This window comes from Falco biarmicus, chromosome 18 (assembly GCF_023638135.1).
Source record: "Falco biarmicus isolate bFalBia1 chromosome 18, bFalBia1.pri, whole genome shotgun sequence".
In the NCBI taxonomy this organism is placed as follows: domain Eukaryota; kingdom Metazoa; phylum Chordata; class Aves; order Falconiformes; family Falconidae; genus Falco; species Falco biarmicus.
Window position 1 is genome coordinate 1398291 of NC_079305.1, and position 22193 is coordinate 1420483.

At 49.5% G+C, this 22193-nt stretch overlaps 2 protein-coding genes across 3 annotated transcripts in view; one reads left to right on the top strand and one right to left on the bottom strand.

Moving 5' to 3' along the window:
- Window positions 1-22193, bottom strand: part of LOC130160506 (tetraspanin-15-like) — an 89169-nt gene that overhangs the window by 58958 nt on the left and 8018 nt on the right. For both annotated transcript variants that reach the window (XM_056363070.1, XM_056363071.1), the window contains exon 3: window positions 5094-5177. In XM_056363070.1, the coding sequence (XP_056219045.1) occupies window positions 5094-5177 (84 nt within the window). The remainder of the gene's footprint in view (window positions 1-5093; window positions 5178-22193) is intronic.
- TACR1 (tachykinin receptor 1) lies at window positions 469-22191 on the top strand. Its single transcript, XM_056363069.1, has 5 exons — window positions 469-2006; window positions 11789-11983; window positions 16024-16174; window positions 16433-16629; window positions 17267-22191. The coding sequence occupies exons 1-5, from the start codon at window positions 1609-1611 to the stop codon at window positions 17556-17558; spliced, it is 1233 nt and encodes a 410-aa protein (XP_056219044.1). The 5' UTR covers window positions 469-1608; the 3' UTR covers window positions 17559-22191.

Here is a 22193-nt window from a genome sequence, read left to right on the forward strand (position 1 = left end):
GAACGGGAAGACCTTTTCCTTCTCCGAGAAATTAAACATTTGCTTTGTTCAGCGAGGATGCAAAGCACTCGCCAACCGCACTGTAAAGCCGTCCGGAGAAATCCCACGGCTCTTCTATTGGAAAGGTTTGTAATATACAATAAATGGAATATATAAAATATATAAGCTTGATAATTAGCGGCATGTTTAAAAGTCGCTGGGACTTTTTAGAGCCAGCCCCCTAAAAAGGCTGCAAAGCCCAGGGAGATTTGGAGGGTAAAAAGGGCGGAGAGGGGATGAGGTGGCGTGAAAATGGGGGGGATCGGGGGGACGTGCGGCTCTGCACTGCGGGGAGCGGGACCGGGGGGCTGCAGCGCCGGGCCCCCCCGGCAGTGCGGGGGGAGCGGGGGAGGGGCAGGGCTCTCCGCGCGGCTCTGCCCACCGGGCGCTGGCACCGCCCGAGTCGCTTATAAAAGCCCCGGTCGTGGCTCGCCCACCGCAGCCGCGGCACCGGCTGCACTCCGGGCCGGGAGGGACCCGCATCCCGCTCCGGTCCCCGGGCCGGGAGGGACCCGCATCCCGAATCGGTCCCCAACCGGGAACGACCCGCATCCCGCTCCGGTCCTGAACCGGGACGGACCCGTAACCTGAACTGGCTGCACTCCAGCCCCCGGGCCGGGAGGGACCCGCATCCTGCTCCGGTTCTGAACCAGGAGGAACCCGCATCTTGATCCGGCTGCACCCCGAACCGGGAGGGAGCCGCATCCCGCTCCGGTCCTGAACCGGGAGGGACCCACGTCTTGAACCGGCGGCACCCTAAGGTCCCCGGGCTGGGAGGAACTCGTATCCTAAACCCGGTCCTGAACCGGGAAGACCCGCATCCTGCCCCGGTCCTGAACCAAGAGGGACCCACATCTTGGACCGGCTGTGCCCCGAACTGGGAGGGACCCGCATCCTGCTCCAGTCCTGAACCAGGAGGGACCCGCATCCTGAACTGGCTGTGCCCTGAATTGGGAGGAATTTCCACCCTAGCGAAGCTGCAGCCAAGCCCAGAGGGACCTGTGCATCCCAGTCCAGCTGTGCATCCCAGTCCAGCTGTGCATCCCAGTCCAGCTGTGCCCAAACTGGGAGGGACCTGTGCACTGAACCAGCTGTGCCTGAACCAGGAGGAACCAGTGCTCTGAACCAGCTGTGCCCGAACTGGGAGGCACCAGTGCTCTGAACCAGCTGTGCATCCCAGTCCAGCTGTGCCCGAACTGGGAGGCACCAGTGCTCTGAACCAGCTGTGCATCCCAGTCCAGCTGTGCCCAAACTGGGACGCACCAGTGCTCTGAACCAGCCGTGCATCCCAGTTCAGCTGTGCCCGAACTGGGAAGCACTAGTGCTCTGAACCAGCCGTGCATCCCAGTCCAGCTGTGCCCAAACTGGGAGGCACCAGTGCTCTGCACCAGCCACATGCCTTGACATGGCCAGGCACCCTGTGCCAGCTGCACCCCCAGACAGGAGGAACCTGCACCCCAAACTAGCCCTGTGCCCAAAATTTGTTGCATCCTGACCTGCTGTGCCATAACCAGGAGGAACCTGTGTCCCGAGGTATCCGTGTGCCTGGTCTGGCTGCGCTGCGGAGCGATGGATAACGCGCTGCCGCTGGAAGCGGAGCTGGAGCACCCGCTGCTCAACATCTCCCTGAACGAGTCCTTTGCGAACCAGTTCGTGCAGCCCCCGTGGCAGGTGGCCCTGTGGGCTGTCGCCTACGCCCTCATCGTGGTGGTGTCGGTGGTGGGGAACGTGGTGGTGATGTGGATCATCCTGGCTCACAAGAGGATGCGCACTGTCACCAACTACTTCTTGGTGAACCTGGCTTTTGCTGAAGCCTCCATGGCTGCCTTCAACACCGTGGTGAACTTCACCTACGCCATCCACAACGAGTGGTACTACGGGCTGCTCTACTGCAAGTTTCACAACTTCTTCCCCATCGCCGCCGTCTTCGCCAGCATCTACTCCATGACGGCCATCGCCCTGGACAGGTGAGTTCTGAGTGTCAAACCCTCCCCAGCACCCAGGTCTTGCCTCCACCTGGGTGCTGTGCTCAGCTCCATCTAATCTCTGGTGATGGGAGAACATTGCAATTAAAATAAAGCTTGTTTTGGTAAAAGAGCCCTAGAAATAATCCATCTCCCCACCCTGGTTGCAGGTGGCTTTGGCAATCCTTTGTCCACTCTGCGAAAGGAGCTTGAGAAAAGGCTTTGTAACCCCTGTGCATGTCGGTAGCGCGTCTTGGGTGTGCATTTGTACATCGCTGTCCTCTCCCTTCCCAGCTCCTCTGCAGAGCCGTCCGTTCCTTTCCCACCTCCTCGTTTAAAAGCAAACTCAGTATTTAGCACAAAATGGCATCACCTCATGACATAAAATACACGCCTGGGTTGGACGTGCCTCCGCTGTGCTGCAGGAGCTGTTTCATGTCTCTCGATCCGAGTTGGGAACTAAGCAGCCTTGGAAAGACGCTCGGGCTCAGGAAAGGCATCTTGACGCGGTGGGGGGCTGTTATGTTGCATGCTGGTGTGTGTCCCCAAGCAAACCCACCTTGATTTTATTAGTGGGGAGCACGGCGGAGAGGTAGGAGCCAGGGATTTCTCTCGTTCGGTGGCAGCCAGCACAGCTTAAGTCAGTTTTTTTCCACTGCCTGGTCCCTGCCAGCGCTGCCTGATGGCTGGGGACTGCCGGTAGAGTGAGATCCCGCTTGCATTTTGCCACGATCAAAAGTTCAGTGAGCACTTGGTGGGGTGCAGCAGCATGGGGGATGCTGCTTCTCACCGCAGAGGGATGCGCCAGGGGTCAAGGGACAAAAAATAGCCATGCACCAAGCACCTCCAGTGTGCAGCTCCTGCTTCTCCCCCCCTCCAAGAAATCTCTGATTTGATGGCATTTTAGCACCAGCACTTGAAATAAATCGACTCTCAAGCAGCTTTGCAATTCCCTCTTGAGTACCGGCATTTCAAGCGCAACAGATTTTTCCAACGCAACATATTTCCCGCAACAGAGCTCAGCTCTGCAACGCTTCTTTTTGGCCCTTCTTCCCAGGGAGTAAAAAACATTTTGGCTGGAGATACATGTGAAGGGGAGGAAAGAGATTTGCATTGCCGTATGCCAGCACATTTTGAGCTGATATCTAAGTGCTGCACAAACTGGCACGGATATTTCCCTACGAGAAATTATAGTGCTATCACAACTCAGGCACTGACAGCTTGGGAAACAGGGCTCGAGATGGATGATGCTCTCTAGTCATTAAAAACAGGCTCAGGTTTTGTTTCGCTCTGGAGTGGTTACAAGACCCTCTCCCCCAAAATAAATCAGACATACCGCGTTCTCATACCGGAGATGTGAGGAGAATTAAGGCAGTAATAAATAAAAAGAGGAATACTACCAGAGTGGCTCTGTTCCTACCTGATGGTGTTGCTGGCTCTGTTTCAGGAGCATCTGCATTTTGAGGATGTTGGGGATCAGCCAGCAAAGCCCCTTTCAATTTGGGATGAATTAGAAAGATGATTTTGTTGGTGGTGGTTTTTTTAATAGTTTGATTTTTAGCCTTTGGTCCACACTCCAGAATAACCAGAAAAGCAAATCTGCCAGGGGAAGCTGGAGGATCTTGTATATAATGGGGAGCAAAGGCAGGTCTGGGAGCCTGGGGCTGAATTTTGGGGAGTAATTGGCATTTCCAGCTTTCTTCTTGCATCTGCAAATCCTTAGCAGAGGCTTGGTTTTCCCATGGCTGGGCTGAAAAACCTGTGCGTGCAGGCTTGGCTCACCCACCGAGAAGGACCCAAAAGAAGCTGCAGCCTTAGTTTGCAAACACCTCCTGCACAGAGCTACCTGCTGCATTTCTTGACCCCAAATTTCCACCAAGGTGAGAAATGGGGAAGGTGAAAGCAGCAAAGCCCATCCTCTGCCCCTCCAGGCAAGCAGCAGGCAATAACGCCTCCAGGAGCTGGAATATTGTTTGTTTTCTTGTGTCTGAAACCTGATAATAGTAACTTAAACGCATGAAATGCAGGAACTTGTTCCAGGAACCTAAAAGGGAAAAATTTGTCCTGGCAAGCAGCAAAAAGCTGTGCAGGAACAAGCAAAGCAAGTACCTGAATTCAGAGCAGCAGAGCCAGGTAGGCTCAGCAAAATGGGGTTGATTCACAGCCAGGACATCTCTGAAATCAAACATGACTGCAGTTCTGATTTTCAGGGAAAACTAGGAAAGCAGAATTGAATGTGCCTCACGTTCCCAAAGTATATTAAGCCATCCAGCAGAGTTGGATACGGAGTCTGAAGGCTCAGAGGAGTGTCAGTCTGCAGATTGCTCCCCTAAATCATCTCTGCTTGTGCTTTCTGCAAGCGATTTCCAGAACATCCTCGCCGGAGGATATGAAACCGCCTTGGAAAGACTTGGCACAGCCGTGACAGTCATTGAGAGAACAAGTGGGGAAGTGGGTCTGATTCTTCCAATGTCTTTTTTTGCAGGACCCACCATGGGTTTGTGCCAGAAAAAAAAAAAGGCTTTTGCTTGAGACTAGACCATCTGCTCTTTCACCAGGACCTATTTCAGCCTGGGCACAACAGTTCTGAAAAAAAAAAATGTTAATCCTATAGCAAGTGTTATGCTGAACCCTGCAACAATAGCAGGAAATTCAGGAGTCAAGGCTAGCAGCTGGTAAAGTCTGCTCAGGAAAAGCCATGATGCTGCTCCTCAGCATCCTGCAAAAGTGGAGGCCAAACAGCTCGCTTTGGCATTATAAAATTTGCCATGTCCTTCATTTTCAGGCATATCAGTGCCACAGCACATCACATAACCCCTTCTGGCTTCCCACTCTCCCTGTGAACTAATTCACTTGAAAGAGATAGAAAATCCTGGGGTTTCCCTATCTTCCAGGAGAAATGAAAGCCCAGCACTGCCCATGGTGAATCCGAGCTAATTTGCAGCCACACTTAGAGGGAAATAAAAAAAAATCTCTGGACATCCCTAAGCCGCAGTATCTGTGGCACACAGGAAGGAGCATTGGTAGATAAATTGTTGACTTTTTATCTCTCCTTGAGACCTGGATTCATTTCTGAGCACTGCCACTCACCTGCACCATTAGCAAACTTCTGATGGAGGAATGAGTTTCCATGATGACGGACAACCGGGAATGCAGCCCAAGGCAAAGATCCAACTACATGCGGAATCAGAAAACAAAAAACAAAAAAATCTTCTCTGATCTCAAAACTTGAAGTGAGCTAAGCCGAAAACACTGCAGACTGAATAAACACTGATGAGAAGGGTGAGTGCCCTGCCATGAACTCGGGGTGAAGACAGACCGTGCAGCGCTTGCGCTATTTAATACAAAGCAAATTCCCTTTTCTGCAAAGCATCCTCTGCTCTAAAGCAGCTATAAAAATGACATACAGTGGGGCTAACCTCCTGCAACTCCTGGGCAAACCTGCTCCTCTTGCTCATTAAAAGAACCGCCTCTCCGACCTCCACCAGCACCAGCACTGCCAGACCAGCACGCAGGGCTTGGTAATCCACCTGGGATCTTATTTCGATCCCCATTTTTATTTCCAAATGGGTTATCAAATTCTATTAGGTGTCTTCAGATCCATTAATTTGCTAGCAGGAGCAGCAGAAGAAACATCAAATCTGCGAACCTTCATTCACCGCCACAGCTCCTAAAATTACTAGTCTGCAGCCAAGACCTGTTAATATCTCCCCAACCCCATATTATTTGCAGCAGAAAAAACAGCTCTGAAAATTATTTACTGCTTGCAAGCTTGAACTCTCAGGTTGGATGAACCAGCTGAATATCAGGCACATATTCACCAGCTCAGTGACCCCATGTCTTCCCCAAGAGGTGATTACTGCAGAAAGAAACCCTCCGGAGAGAACAAATTACATCAGCGCACAGACAGATTAATTAGTCATTTACACCCTAATATAGCACCAAGGATTTTTTATTTTTTATTTTTTAATCTTGACTTAATGGACTTCTGGGGTTTGCAAAGCAGGACTTTGATCTGCGCCCGGCGCTGTGTAATCTTGCTCCGCTGGGATGTAATTTGGAAGATGGAGGAGCAAGGGGGATGCGAAAGGAACCTGGGGTTTAGGGCCAGCAGCCCCGGCACCGGCCACCCTGCGGCATCGCCTACACGCCAGCTAGCAATAACCAAAGCAGCTTTTTGCATTCCCAAAAAATCAAGCATCACTGCATGCTGCAAAAACCCTAGGAAGCTGCTGGATACCCAGCACGGAGCTGGCTCAAAGCGTTGATTTCCCAGCTGGAAAGCAGAGGGATGGGGGCAGGCAAGGGAGCACCTTGGGAAAGGGTCACTCATCAAGGCTGGTTTATGCCCCCGTTCCCAACAGCAGTCACTGATCTGATGGGTATTAACTGGAATTAATCCCCCAACATCTGCTAGATATGAATCCAGCCTGTCAAAACCCACATTACATCTTTTTCTCCCCCTTTCCTTTGGAAAGAAGAGGGGGCTTGAAACTCCCATGGCAAAAAATACAGAAGTAAGATGGATTAGCAACAGTTTGGTGGCTCGGAGATGCCGGAGCCTCGGGTTTTAGATGTGCTTTTGGGGTGATCATGGTGCTCATCCGTGAGCTGAGCGTTGGCACAAGCCACCATAGGAGTTTGAGGGCCTCTGGTGAGATATTTGGTTTATTTGATGGTTTTCTTAATTTATTCCTTAATTTATTCTGATCTCCCCAATGGCCCAGTGGGAAGTACCCATGCAGGGAGTGCACCAGTTTGGATGGGTCACCAGCTCTGCATTTCATCGGATTTTTGTTCTCCCCTGCCACTCTCCAGCTGCAAACCAGTGGCAGGACTAATTGGTTAATAAAGTCACATAGGTGCCTCGAATAACAGCGTCTCAGCGGGGCTGGGTTGTGCTTTGGGTCCTCCTCTCCCATCCCATCCCAGTGCTGTCAGCAAATGCAGGAGGGAGCTCTATGCCTCCTCAGCAGCCTGCTGCAACTAACTGGGGTTTGATCCTGTTTCACCTGCATTTGGCTGTTAAATCCCAGCGTGCCGGTGGGGTCTGCGATGCAGGAGGTGCAGGAGGGCAGGGGAGTTTGCAAAGCTGCCGGCGTAACTCAGGTCGCTGTTTGGTGGCGGGTAACACGTCCTTTCCGATTGTGCTCAAAGGAAATACTTCACTGCTTTAGAAAAGGAAAGATACTGTGCCATATCGGTGCTACGGGGAAATGCTGGTGAGAGACCTGCAGCCTCCTGCTCGACAAAGACGCTTTGCCGAGCGCTGAGCATCACGCAGGTCTCGGGGCAGGAGCGCGCTGCCCATCTCTCGGTTTGGACGGTCACTGTTTTACGTCAAAGCAATAAATAGGAGGAAGCAGCTGCTTGTGGTGCCTTTGTCCCCAGCGTCGTGTTTCAAGCACGAAAGGCTCAGCTCGCCTCCTCGGCCCTCGGCCAGCTACGAGGTATGTGGGGCCAGCGCAACGAGGCCAAGCTTCGCTATGCAAATCTGCTGGAGGGACGCTGGTTTTACATCCATGCCACTGCAACGCAATCCTCGTGGAAAGCAAAAAGGCAGGGTTCTCTCCATGGAGAAGCTTTTCATTTCTTGGGTTAGGAAGGACCTGGAACTGTGCCGGAGGTATTTGACCTACCTGAATCCGGGGCATCTGCTCTGACTCGGCTGCAGACTCCCCTGGGACTGACTCTGCACTAAATCCCTCTTTGCTCAGGACAGGAAATCATTGTGCAATAAAACACACGGCACAAACTCTGCGTCCTCTTGGTTACTCATCTCTTATCTATTGTATCTTTATTACTTAATGAAGCAGATAAGGAAACTCTGGGATGAAAGACGCTTCATCAGTTTTTGCTATTGTATTAATCTCATCTCCATGAGGGTGGAAACAATTGCGTAATGTTAGTTATCCAGGCAGACTTCAGATTTCCAGATGCAATTAATAGATGGCTACACTGCCTCAAATGCAGGACCTATTTAATAACCAATACGCTCGGAGCTACCCTGGTACAACGTTGTACTCAAATGCTATTACATCGTCATGGTAACACCCCCCCCCAACACCCAATAAAATATTTAAACAACAGCAAACAGCATTACCAACATCATCAAATAGCGTCTGGTGTAAAGTTGTGTGCCTCAGTGCCCAGCTTGTTAAACATGGCGGATTGAAAACATTATATGTGGTGGGAAAGGTGCAAGGACAACGCAGCTGCAATGGCATCAGGATTCTCCTGCAAGGACCCGGGCAGCCCTGTGCTTGCACAACTGAACGATGGTTTGCACGCGAAGGCGGCGCTGCCATCCAAAAGGAGAGCAACAGCAGATCGTTTCGTTTTGAGGAACAGGTATCATCAAGTCCGCCCATCCCAACACCTTCTGCAGGCAAACGGCCCCATTCCCGGTGCTACCCCTGCGCACCACCTGCACAGGGATAAAACCTTTCCCTAACGCGGGGAATCTGCCCTTAAATCCTCAACCATGAGCCAATCCCCTGTGACAACTTAGGACTTGAAGACCCCATGGTGGTTTGTCACCTGCCGCGGCAGCAAGGGCAGGATGCTTACATGGGAACACGCTCCTCTTCCTGACCTCCCATGCATGATTATCCTCTGCAAACCACAATTTTTTAAATGGATTGGAAAACCACCCTCTTGGACGGCAGAGAAAAAGAATAAATCTCTCTAATAGGATACAGCATCTTAGGGAGATGGGCAGCATGGGGCCACAGAGGCACTTGGCGAGGAGAAATATGAGCTAATAAACTCATCAGCCTTGCTTTCCAGAGCCTGCCTCTCACCGGTGCGGCCAGGACCGATGTGGCCAAGCCAAGAAGGGCAGCAGCTTCCCGGCATTATGCTCCCATCAATGCCTTGGAAAACCAAATGCCCGCCAGCACCTCACAGACACCCCGGGGCATCGCAGCTGCACCCTGCGCCTGCACTTGGCATTTCAATTTGAGCACAAACGTCTTGTTATTAATAAAAAATAAACAGATTGGCAAGGGTTGGGTTTTTTTTTTTTGCTGAAAGGCAAATTCATGATTGACGTGTGATTTTTCTACCCTGCTAAGAAGTGATTGATGGAGGTTTGGCTGCAGCACCTACCACAGCCTCGCCTGGGAGGCTGAACTTACACAGAGGGAAGAAGACAACCTGGAGGTACCTGCAGTACCCCATGCTTGCTCAGAAGGAAGGTTTTATTTTAGCTTATCCAAAACCCTGCCATAGAAACACACCACAGGGGAGGATTTGGCTCAAAACTGAGCAGAATTGCAAGGAAGTAAACTGGCTTTTGCGGAAAAAATGATCCAGCAGTGGCCAAAAATCCCCCAAAAAACCAAAAATTCAGAGACAGGAATACGCGCAAACGTACTGGGTAGAGAAACACAGAATGTCTGACTGGTCTGCAAGTAAATGAGAATTATTTGAGCGTGGCAGCCCCAGTGCTGGAAGAAGGCAAAAGAAGCTGCTTTGCTGCCTGTACTGATGATTTTGCACCCCAGTATCAGCAAGACGGCAGCTGTCATCCAAGCTAAGGCAGCCATGAAACCATATTGTCTGCTCCCCCCCTCCCCAGTTTGGTTTTGTATCAAATGTTCTCATCAAGGAGAGGAGGGAAACAAAGAAAAAAGGGAGAAAAAAATTAAAAGGAAGCAGTTATTAAAATGTTAGGACAATTTTCTGCTTAGTGATACAATTATCATATAATTATAAGATATTTTAATATGAAATAATGGTCTCATTATTTTCAGGATGTTTGTACATTTCCATCTATCTCCAGCATTTTTATGGTCTGTAATGCCAGCTCCTTCAAGCAGCCCAGACCCTTTTTATTACATTTTTTTCTTCCCTGTCAGAGCCCCTGTCTGGGAGAACTGTTATTATTCCCATTTTTAATCCTGATGGGCAGCTGAACCCCCAGCATTCCCAAGGGAATATTTCAGAGGTTGCTCCAGGACTGATGGATTGGGAATCGCTGCTGAAAAATAGGATTTGGGTCCAGTTTTCCCCAAAGCGCCGCCAGCTTGCTCTCTCCTGCCTCCCTGACCTCACCCTTGCAATGCCAGCGTGGTTGGATGAATTTCGCCATCTCCTTTCCACCAGAAGACAGCGTTGCAGACAAGTTGATGGTGGTTGGAAAGGTTTCTAGGCAATACAGCTGGGGTTTAGTTCATCGTTACAGCGATGATTTGGATGTTTTATCAACCATGAGGGCTTCTGCAGCTGCAAAGTGCTTTAAACCGATGAGGAAAGTCATCTAAAACGCACTGGCAGAACAAGGGTGGAGATGTAAAAGCATTTCTAGCTGGTTGCAATCAAGTTCTGGCTTTGCTTTACAGAGGTGTCAGCTTCAGAAGTTTCTGCAAACAAGTTTTCCAACAGAAATGGCCCAACCTTTGTGGGAATCCCTCGTTTTCTATCATTTGCATGCCTAAGCTTGAACTGTCAGGTTGAGCATCAGCAGCAAACATGGGCACATGGACTTCTTGCTGCTTGGCAGCATAAACCCAGGGTAACCTGCTCTGAACCCCACGACAAAGCCCACCTAAACCTCATCCAGGGTCAGCAAACCCACTAACGAGGGGCTCAGCCAACACCAGGCGCCTGGAGGATGAGGAAGAGGAAGGAGACGAGTCCTTGCAGGGTCCCAGGAAGCGGATTGCAGTCTGACAAGTGGAAAATGAAATGTGGATGCAGAAACCAGGAGACCTTGATGCATCACCAGCTGCTGCGCCAGAGTAGCACTAACACCCATGGCCTCGGCTCTTTCTAACCAGCTTCAATTTCAAGTACCAACCAGATTTCCAAGGGATAATTATCAGGTGGATTAGGTGGATTTTCAGCTGCACAAAGGTGATATGGTTTGGCACCCTGGGGCAGAGGAAGAGCTGACAGCAGTGCCTCCTGCATATTTATATATGAATCCCTATGTCTTTGCAAGTGGCCACCCAAAACCACAACACAGAGTATTTTCCATCTAGGAAAAACTGTTCATTCCCTGAAAGAAGGGATGAAAGGAGAAAAAGAGGAGGCTGCAGATGCCTTGGGAGATAACACATGCAGAGCAATGCAATGTTTCTCCTCTTCCCAAAGCTTGATGTGGAGCTGGGGGGGAAATAAAAAATCTGTGACTTTCTCACTTAATCCTTCCAGTGCTGCTGGCTGCTGCCAGCTTTGCAAAACCAGATTTGCAGAGGGATAAATTCAATCCACCTTGTCACCACTGCAGCTTTCCTTGCGTATGATGGCTGATATTCAGGGGACAGAGCCCAGGAGCTTGGCAAATATAGGTGGCATCTCTGATCACCCATCCCACACTGGTCCAGCACTCTTCTTTTTGGTTCTCCTCCTGTAACACTTGGCACTGTGATCTACCACAGAGAGATGATTTTGTGCAGGTCCAAAACTACCGGGTGCTGCCAAAGCGGCTGCTGCCTGATGGCAGCATCACGGCTGGCTTTGTACAAAACGGTCTTTGCAGAAGCAGTCCGTTGCTGATTGCGTTAGTGAAGCTGATTTTCAGCTAAAAGTCAGTGAGTGTCTCAAACGGGATTCAAATCTCGAGGGTAAAGTGCTGCAAGAGAATGAGAGCATTGGCTGGGGAATCCTCCATAAAGGGATTATTCGATGCCGTTTGCATTGTGTGGAGTGAGGGTCTGCCAGGATGCATTAAGGGGGTGCCAAAAGTACGACCTCCATGCCAGGGAGACCTAAAACAGCCCCAAAAGCTGCAACATCATGGCTTTCCAGCCTTGATTTCTCCTTTTCCCACCTTGCAGGTACATGGCTATCATCCACCCGCTGCAACCCCGTCTCTCAGCCACCGCCACCAAGGTGGTCATCGGCATCATCTGGCTCCTGGCTTTCCTGCTGGCTTTCCCCCAGGGTTACTACTCGGTGATGGAGAAGCTGCCGGGCCGGCTGGTGTGCCTGGTGGAGTGGCCGGACCACAGCACCAACGTGTATGGAAAAACGTGAGTTGAACTTTTCTGGCAGTGGGGATGAGAGTGGGGACAAGGCACTGTACAGAAAAAATACCCAAAAAAATATTTAAAAAGGAAGCAAGGAAGGATGGGAATGGCTCAGAGCTCCTTGGGATGGGGTCATCCTCTCCCCAACCCTAGCGAGGGCCAGTGCTACGTGGTTGACGGTACCAAAATCTCCATCTGTATCATCTCAGGGCACGTTAAGGTGAGTTTAGCGCTGCTCGTGGTCCAAGCATTGCCCCATGCTGTACCATGCTCCCTGCCCTTCTTGGGTGCTTCATCCTCGAGGGAAACTCATGTAAAACTGCTAAGATGCAATACTTCGGCTGTCGGGATGGGGTCTGCGTTGCCTCCAGGGCCTTATTCATACACACAGGTATGGCTCTGGTTTTTGCAGCACCTTTTCTGCAACCCCAACCCCTAAGGGCTTCCTGGGGTGAGAGTTATTCCTGCAAGAGGTAAATAGGGGTTTACCGGCAGTGTCTTGGCCAGGCAATAACAGAAAAACACCTGGTTTGGGATTTACTGAGTCCAAATGCCCCAAAATTCACTCAACAGCTTAAAAAATAAGCTAAAAAAGGGGCTCTGTGACATCAGCTCAGGCTGGGAGGCAAACACAGGGCTAGGAGAGCTCAGCAGGAATCTCCTTCCTTCCCATTAAGGTGCTGGCTAATTAAATCTGGTATTTCCAAAGGGTCTGGGCAACCCCACTGATCTGCCAGTGTAGACCACAGCCCTCTGTAGTTCCCTCTTTGAAGACCGTGCGTCACACGGCGAGTTAAATGTCATGCACTAAGGAAAAAGAAGAGGAACTGGGGAAAAAAAAAGGCGTTTGTGATCTCCAGTCCCGTGGAGCAATGAATTAGGGCTGTGAAATTGTGCTGGAGCCAAAGCATGGGACACGGGCACACATGCAGAAGGTGTTCAAAGCCGGCTTGACCCTGGAAAAGGTGTCTCCGTAAGATAAATGAGATGAGTTTGCCAGTCAGCAGCAAGAGGTGGGCTGCAGAGAGCTGGATGGTATCATTTATTATAATCTTATTTATTTGCATTGCAAGGCAGGTAGGGCAAGAACTAAGCTGGGGCTAGCCCAGCTGATCTCCAGAGATGTTTTCCAACTTTAATTATTCCAGGCCACCATGGTAAATACAGCCAGCATGAAGAAACGCCGCTGGCTTAGAAAGCTCACGCGGCTGGGATCGGGTTGAGCCCCCTCAGATCAAAGCAGCCACCGGCGTGAGCTCAGGGCCTGATTTCAAGAGATCATTTGCCATTTGGCTGTACGCTGGGGCCGTCACTTTTTCAAATAGTTAATTCAAGAGAAAAATGCCACCGTTCACCTGGGAATGATTTGCTGCTGGAAGCTGGGTGCCAATTCAAAGCCTGAGCACCCCATGCTCTTCGGCTCTGCAGACAGGTGAGGGCAGCCGGGCAAGCAGATGCTAAGCAGAAGCTTTTAAATAGCCCAACCCTCCAAATAATTTGGCAGGGACTGAAAACAACACTCTCTCCAAACAGTGCAAACTCACTTGCATACCTCAGAGCCCAAGATACTATTTTTTTATTTCACTGCCCCAAAATAACAACCCCAAATGATTTGGGGGGGACTGAAAACGACAGTCTCTCCAAACGGCGCAAACTCACTTGCATACCTCAGAGCCCAAGATGTTATTTTTATTTTACTGCCCCAAAATAACTTTGCAGGGACAGGTGGTCGGGTCGCTGTCAAACCCCCTCCCCTGCTCACATGGCCTTGGTGCAGTTATTTAAGGAAGGCACCAGCAGCAGCTGGCTTGTTTGCAATGCCATGATGAAAAATAATATTATTTTTTCAGTTCATAGTGACAATTGGAGGCTTCTACCTACACCGGGGGGTCCTTTCTCTTGGCAAATGGATCCCAGAAGGCACAACCGCAGCATGCAGGCAGTATCAGAGACCAGGATATGCACATGAGGTTTTTTTCACTGGGAAAATGTGCCCGTTCTCAGCCTGCTCATACAGGGGGAAGTGGGTGAAGACCTCAGCGCAAGCAAGATGCATCCGCAACGGGAGCTGGCAGTTGAGCTGGATTCAATTCAGTGGCTGCTCAGCGCTGCTAACCACCAATTCCCTCTCCCGCTTTTGGTTTCGGAATAGATGTCTGATCTATTCCAATTTCATTAGCTGCCATTTCGGTTTGTTAAGGGAAGGGGAAAAGCCGCTCCACTCACCGGCTTCTCTGGGAGATAACAGCCCGCAGCGACCATCTGGGCTGTGCAAGGCAAAAGGAGCTGGCAGCCCCCTCCTCCAGCATCTCTGCCCCATAACCCCCTACAGGCTCCTGCGTCCTATAGCAGACCCCAAATCCCCACACAAGACATTTAAATTACAAACCCCAGGCTTCTCTAGGTGTTGTGATCCCACAACTCTTGTAGAGAAAATATATGAATGGTTTCACGTGGAGACTGGTTTTCAGTGCCCAGGGTCCAAAAAAAAAAAAAAATGTCCCAGGGCTCTTTGGAAATTCCTGTCCCTACTATGCCCAGACAGCTCAGAAAATAAAGGTCCATCTTGCTAATGTTGTCTCACAGCTCCTCTGGGGCATTTCTGCATCGCTCTCAGCTGTTTGCAGCTGTTTCAAGACCCTGCATTACACGGGAACTGCAACAAAATCTTCATCACAGAGCCACAGAGACGCCTCTTTAATTAGCAAAATAGAAAACAGCCCTACACAATCCAGCTCAAATGTGATTAGCGCTGGGCAAAGAGGAGGCCAAATGAAATTGCAGGTACAAAACAAGAAGGAGCTGGCGTGGCAGCACGGGTGCAGGGCCAACCCCATTCCCTGTGGCAGCTGCACCAGGCACGAGCCTGACCCATTCATTACACTTTGGAGATATTATTCAATCAAAATTCCCGGGAGGACGAGTGAGTGCAAGAGCAGAGTGTGGCTACAGGGCCTGAACAGATGCAGCACCTTGCATTTTAGCCAAACGCACCCCAAAACTGCATGTGAAGACCCTAAAGCTGTTGGAAGAAAATTTCCTCCTCACCTGGCGTGATGCTTTGCAAGTCAGCACCATGCAAGCCAGCCACGTTTTTCTACTGCTGTTTCTTATCTTTCTGCAGGGGAGAGAGGTTTTTGCAAGCTCTGATGCTAGGAAGGAACCCGCAAGGTCAAACCGCCCATCCCCATCCTGTTTATTAAAAACAGCATTATTTGTTTTCCTTTTTAAACCAGCTACTATCTAACATAAATCCTTCACTGAACCCAATGCAATCCCAGTGACTATTGCAACCTGTCACAACTCCACTGACTTTACAACAAAACAGTCTCAAGCCTGGGCTGACAGTTTAATCCAGACCCCCTCATTCGATTTTGGACACATTTATACCCACTATAAACAGACACAAAGATCCTGCCCTTTCCACGAACCTGGAGAACCGACCCGATCACTGAGTTGACGAGAAAATTTTAATCAGCCTCCACGACAAGGGTTTAGGCTGTGTTTTTGGAGACTGGGGTTAAGCATTGTGCCACCCAAAGCCAGCTAAACTGATGGTGGACCAGGATTTAGGCAAACTGTATCCAAGATGCAGAATTTGCCCTGCAGGGAAAGCCTTTATTTCTTCAGCTTAATATTCCCATCCTTTATATTTCAAAAAACCCACATTTGCTCCTGCAGGACTGCCATATAAAAGGTGTGATAAGAGCGAGCATTCATCTCTAGGTTAATTTGGGGTGTAAACAGAATGGAAGTGAGAGTAGAGCCACTTCAGCTAAAACATCCTTGCTTTACGAAGGTAACACAAGTTCTTCACTAGCTTCTACATCCCATCCCAGGAGGGTGCTAGGCTGCCAAAGGCTGGCAGAAGAGGCTTGGAGAAGATCGGGGTGAAAGTAAGGAGCGCTTCTCAGCAGCCTGAGCTCTGCAGGCAATCGTGCCAAATCCTCTTTGCCCTGTGAAGCACTTTGCCCTCAAACTCAGTTTGCAAGAAAAAGCCTGAATAGGTAGAGGACACACTCAACAAGCACCATTTTTTCTAGGTATCACTTCTGCATGACCATCCTGATCTACTTCTTGCCGCTTCTGGTGATAGGATGTGCCTACACTGTGGTCGGTGTCACCCTCTGGGCGAGCGAGATACCCGGCGACTCCTCCGACCGCTACCATGAGCAGGTCTCGGCTAAGCGGAAGGTAAGGAGCTCCGAGTACAGTAGGAGCCATAATTCACGCCCAATCCCAACTAACCACAGCCAAAAATACCTCATTAGGCAGGAAAACAGGTCAGGACTCGTTGCATGGTTGTCGCTAACAGCACAGTGTGTCCTCCAGATCCGTGTCCTCCGTCAACGTGCGTGGTTCCTGGTTGGAAGGGTCTCCAGGGAGAGACTGGGGAGTTGGTGGGGTGTTCGATGGATGACTTTGCTTTCCCGCCCTCTCTTCTCCACACAGGTAGTGAAGATGATGATCATTGTGGTATGCACCTTCGCGCTGTGCTGGCTGCCCTACCACATCTACTTCACCCTGCAGTATTTCAACCCCGAGTGGTACCTGCAGAAGTTCATCCAGCAGGTTTACTTGGCCATCATGTGGCTGGCCATGAGCTCCACCATGTACAACCCCATCATCTACTGCTGCCTCAACGACAGGTGGGTTTCGAGTGACTTTCAGCAGCATCTTGGTGTACCAGGGAGCTGAGGAGGGGGAGATACACAGGGGTCTGATGGAGGACAGTATGGATGGAGAGTTTTTCCAGGATGGTTGTGTCCCATTCTCTGTCAGGGGCTGCTTCCAGCAGATGCAGGGACAATACTGGAAGAGGACAGTTTTAGATTAGATAATAAGAAGAAATTCTGTACTGTGAGGGTGGCGAGGCACTGGAAGAGGTTGCCCAGAGCAGCTGTGAGTACCCCATCCCTGGAAGGTTCAAGGCCAGGCTGGACAGGGCTTGGAGAAACCTGGTCTGGTGGAAGGTGTCCCTGCCCATGGCTGGGGGGTGGCACTGGGTGATCTTTCAGGTCCCTTCCAACCCAAACTGTTCTATGATTCTATGATACAATACTCACCTAAATAAGTCTTTCCTAAAGTGGGATCTGAGGATAGGTATCAAAACGGTTCTGATTCCCAATTGGGATTTACCAGTGTTTTTTCCTCCCTTTAGTGAAAAGTAGCAGGGTTTTTTGTTGTTTCACAGTGCTTAGCTCTGTCATTCCACTCCTAGCGAGGTCTTTCTGCCAGCTCCACATCCCTCATGCCTGCCTTTCCCCATCTCTTCTTTCCCCCCAGGTTTCGTGTGGGGTTCAAACACGCATTTCGGTGGTGCCCATTCATCAGCGCCGGTGAGTATGAGGGCCTGGAAATGAAGTCAGCCAGGTACCTGCAGACACAGAGCAGCATGTACAAGGTCAGCCGGATAGAGACTACCGTGTCCTCGGCGGTTGGTGCGGCTGAAGAGGAGCTGGAGGAGAGCAGCAAGGCCAAGCGTCTCTCCGTAGACATGACCTCCAATGGCTCCTCCCGCAGCGACTCCAAAACAGTCTCCGAAAGCTTCAGCTTCTACTCCAACACACTCACCTAAGCAGCTCCCTGTCTCCGTTGGCTGCTCACAAGGGTGCCACCATCCCCTTTCCCTCACTGGGATGCTCCAGCGCTCAATCCACCCAGCGTCACCACCCTGGTTTGTGATGTGCCAGCTTTTTTCCCCATGCTGTTTTACCCTCTCTTGCTGTGCCACTCGCTCACCATCCTTGGGCGAGCCCGAGAGCAAAAGCTTTGGATTAATTTCATGTGCTACACTGTGGCTCAAGCCCGAACACAAGGGAGGTTTGGCTGGCCTCTGCCTTGCTTGCTGCTTATCCAACCCACCACGTGCCAAGCAGGCAGATAGGACGCAGAAATGGGACGGAGCTGGGTTTTTCCCCTAAACCTCAAGTAGAACATTGGCAGGTGCTTCCCTGCTCTCTGCAAAGCAGCAGGGATCTCTCAGTGCTTCCCACTCCACAGGAAAATGAACCAGTCTTGCACTTCCCTCCTCCCACCTTTAATTGCATTCTCCCTGTCACTCCCGGTTGAATATCCAGAGGGGTATTCAATTCAAAAATCCAGCAAAAAAATGCTGTTTTCAACTACAGGAGCCTGTATATCCATGGGGCACCACTGGCCCCTCAGCGCTTTGACTCAGATCTAAGCATTTCTGCACAGTGTCAGCTCATCTCCAGCACCCACATCCCTCTGCACGATGGTCTTCTGTTGCCAGTCCACAACACGGCTCATCGAAACAAGGCTCTTGAAAAGGATTTTTGAACTGAGCCAGACTTTGGTTGTCGTTAATCAACCATATGTGCCAAAAGCGATCACTGTGATTTCCTAAAAGGCCCAGGGTGATGTGTCTTCGATAGATTTTTGGAAGTCTGTGGAGGTCTGGAGAAGAAGATACTGACCATACTGAAATGTTTTTCACAACCTGGAAATGTTTAGAGCTGCACAGAAAGGGGCATCGTAGGATTCTGCCAGAAAAACAAGGTTTTTGCCAGCGTACAAGGTTTGAAGGGAGACAAGAGTTTTGCAGACATCTTTTACTCAGAGGAGGGTTGAAATGATTCACTTCCACTTTCTGGATTTTGTTTTAATGAGGGAAACGTTTTTTTCTTTTAATCCCCCATCTTTTCTATAAAATACTACATTTATGATGTGTACATGGATATATCTAATATTTTAGTCCTGTTATAATGGATAATTTTCATTGCGACTGTTCGTACCAAGGGCTCCTTTGGCCAGCAAGTTATGAACATACACTCAAAGCAGGGAAAAAAGGTAAATAAAATGAGAATTGGGTACATTTGGCTCATTGGGAACAAACCCACAAGTCTGGGGGCAGTTGTATCGACTGCTGCTTGCTCCCAGTCCAAATTCTCGCTTTTGGTGTAGAATTCCAACTCCTAAAATGGATTCACTGCAAAATAGAAATCTGGAGAGATGCACAACAGCTTTGCACAGGGCAAGGAAACTGCTCATTCATTTTAAAGCAGCTGAACGTCAGACCCTGCTGAGCACACAGCAATTTCTGGAAGTAAAGCAGAGATGACTTTTGGAGCTTTTCAACTCTTCAGTCTCCAAACTGGCTGCTGGAACATCCAGTCACTAATAAATTCCCCAGCCACGATGGTTCTTGGAGATAAAAATACACATATTTAAGCAATGACTCCCGCAGAAATTAAATGAACGGGCAAATAGATGGATCCAAGAGCAACAAAATGGCTGCAAAACCAGATTGACAAGGATGATCATCTTCATTTTTTATCCAAAAATCCTGCCAAGTGCCATCAGCAAGGAGCAGCTCTTCCAGCCACTCCCACACCCTTCCCAACTGCTGCGACTACATGACATCACAAACTGCCACGTGCTCCACGCACATGCTGGAATACACTTTTTTTTGTGCTTAAACTTCCACTTCTCACTGTTCTCATCGCCTTAAGACACGTTCCCTTGCTGTTGCCTCCTGCAACCCTGCACGAGCCTGCCTGGGGATTCGGTTTTGCAAAAAACCACCAGCCCCAGGCAGCAGCAATCGAAGGGACGGGCGACACCACAGGTTATAACACAAGGGTTGGACTAGGAAACTTTTACCACCAACTCCACAGGAGCTGTGCTGCCAATACACAAGAAGGTGCTACAAACCAGAGCCAAATTCTGATTTATTCACAGCTGCCAACCCAAACTCCAAATTAAAATAAAACCAAATATCTCAAAATGGTCTAAAGAGCCGAATAAGGTAAGCAGAGATCTGCTCCATACACCCCACACACAAGAGTTTGTGTCAGCTTGTGAGCCTACAAAGTCAGCATTTACAAAAAAAAAAATAATATATATATACGTGTGTGTGTGTGTGTGTATATATATATATATATAACCAAGCTGGCCTTTTGTCCTCCGTGTTTTATGCCCCAAGGATGCTGTGATCATGAGATGTGCAGAGAAGCGACAACTGTCTTCTCACAAGCAATGCTCAGCTTTAAACGCAGGATAACCCCAAGGGTGTGCATGGAGACTTCAATTCAAGCTGACAGTTTACAGCCTGACTGCTTCTGGTGCATCTTGTAGAAAACTATCTCTTGAAATAAAGCGGGGAAAATTCCCACCTGTTATAAACAGTGCCAACAACCTCAGCAGAACCTGCCTGGGACAGCCAGGCCGATGGGAACATGTCAAGGGATCATTCAACAGATGGAGACCCATGCAGGAAAAGAAAAATGTTCTGTGTAAATGGGTACAACACACCCAAATCCAGGTTTTCCTTTCTCCCCTCCAAGTGCCAAGTTATTCTGTTGATAGAGGCAGGAACAGGGATGAGGGTCTTTTGACATTTAGGAGCTAGGCCAGCCCACAGGGTGAGAAGTTTGGGTCAGGTCCATGTCCACACACGTGACACGCATCAGGCAACATTAGCTGGTTTCACCAATTTTGGGATGCTCTGTGCATGCAAAAGCCACAGAGAAGTCTTCTTTTGAAGACTGAAAAGCCTAAAACAAAAGACACCCCTGCCCAGGCTTGGGAAGGGGGCACCTAACCGTATGGTGAGTCCAATCTCTGCACTATTTCCAGCTCTCCTTTCAAAAAGGTCAGCTGTAATACAGAGGTTTTTTCTGGTTTATTAAGCCTGTTCTCCTCGTTTGCTTGCAGATCTGTGATTAGAAATTCAATCGCAAACAAGACTGTTTCTTTGTCTCTTTCCTGGCTCTCTGAAATGCGAAATAATAGCATCTGGAGAGAATCACTCAGCAGGTCTGTACGCATCCCTTTGCCATCTCCTCCTTGGAGGCATACAGATAACTCCCATCATCCTTAAAGGGAGCTGCCTAAGCTCAATGACAATGCACTCCAATCTAAAACCATTGCAGAAGGGAGCTCTGAAACCCAAATCCCAACCCGGAGCCACCTCCTTACCCCCAAGGGATTGATTGTAAACTCAAGTTTGCTTCCTGGCACCCAGAAATCACTCTTCCCACTTAGCTTCCAGCAGGAGCACAGACCAACAAAACCCCATCTCCATACATACCTCAAGGTCTGCTCAATTGCTCCAAAATACTTTTACTCCCCGTACCATGTGTAACCATTTGTCTCACACCAACTTAAAACAAAAAACAAGCAAAAGCCAAGCAAGTGCCTGCTTGCCACAAGAATTAGGTAACTTTGCAAATGTGGAAGTCAAAGCAAAGCAGCCAGTACTGATCCCCATTGTTTGTAGTGCTTGTAACAGGATTGCCAGTAGACACGCAAAAGGCTGCCCACCCACTACTTCTCTTTATTATTACTTTTATTTTGCTGTCCCTGGAGGGATGCCGTCACTGCTTGGCCCAGCCGAGCACACTGCATCTGCCAATGGGTAGTGACGTGAGGTGGTAGCAGAGCATCCGCTCTTTGCTGTGTATTTTCACAGGGCTGACACAGGTTGGGGTTTTTTTTTCAGTTTGCTGTGCCCTAGCCAGAGCCCTCCTGCAAGATCACATAATCGAAGTGCCCAGCTCAAGAGCTCCTAGCTTTTGCTTACTCTTAAAATAACCACAACAACAACAATAATACCCACCTCTCAGGCTTCAGGAATGTTATTAATCTATTGAACACACCATCCTGCCTGAAAAATCTGTTTCCAGCTGAATAATTAATACAGCAGTTACAATGCAAAGTTTAACACGCAAATAGCCCCTTTTCCTGTGTATATCCACCTGAAATACCACCTCTGCTGGAAGCTAAATCACACTCATCACTTGAACATGACAGTCGCAGCACCCCAGAGAAGGGACAGTGAGTCCCAAGAGCAGCTGAGGATGAGAGATAACTCTCGGGTGTCCCTGCCCTTAAACTTTCCACACCAGACAAAAAGGCTCCTGATTCTGTGCAATATGATATGGTTGGGGCCAGGAGGGGAGCGAGGGGAGGAGATGGGCTGCGACTTACATCTGGGTTTTGGTATTTGGTGTGTGGGGCAGCTCACAGGGGATTTGTGTGAAGTTCTTCCCATAGTAGCATCTCTACAGAGAAAAAAATCCAACCCTCCTCCCATAGTAGCATCTCTACAGAGAAAAAAATCCAACCCTCCTCCCATAGTAGCATCTCTACAGAGAAAAAAATCCAGCCCTCCTCCCCAAAATGGTCTCTCTCTGATTGTCGGGTTTGTCCAAATGGATTTTCATAAATAAACGTTTCTTTTGTGAGA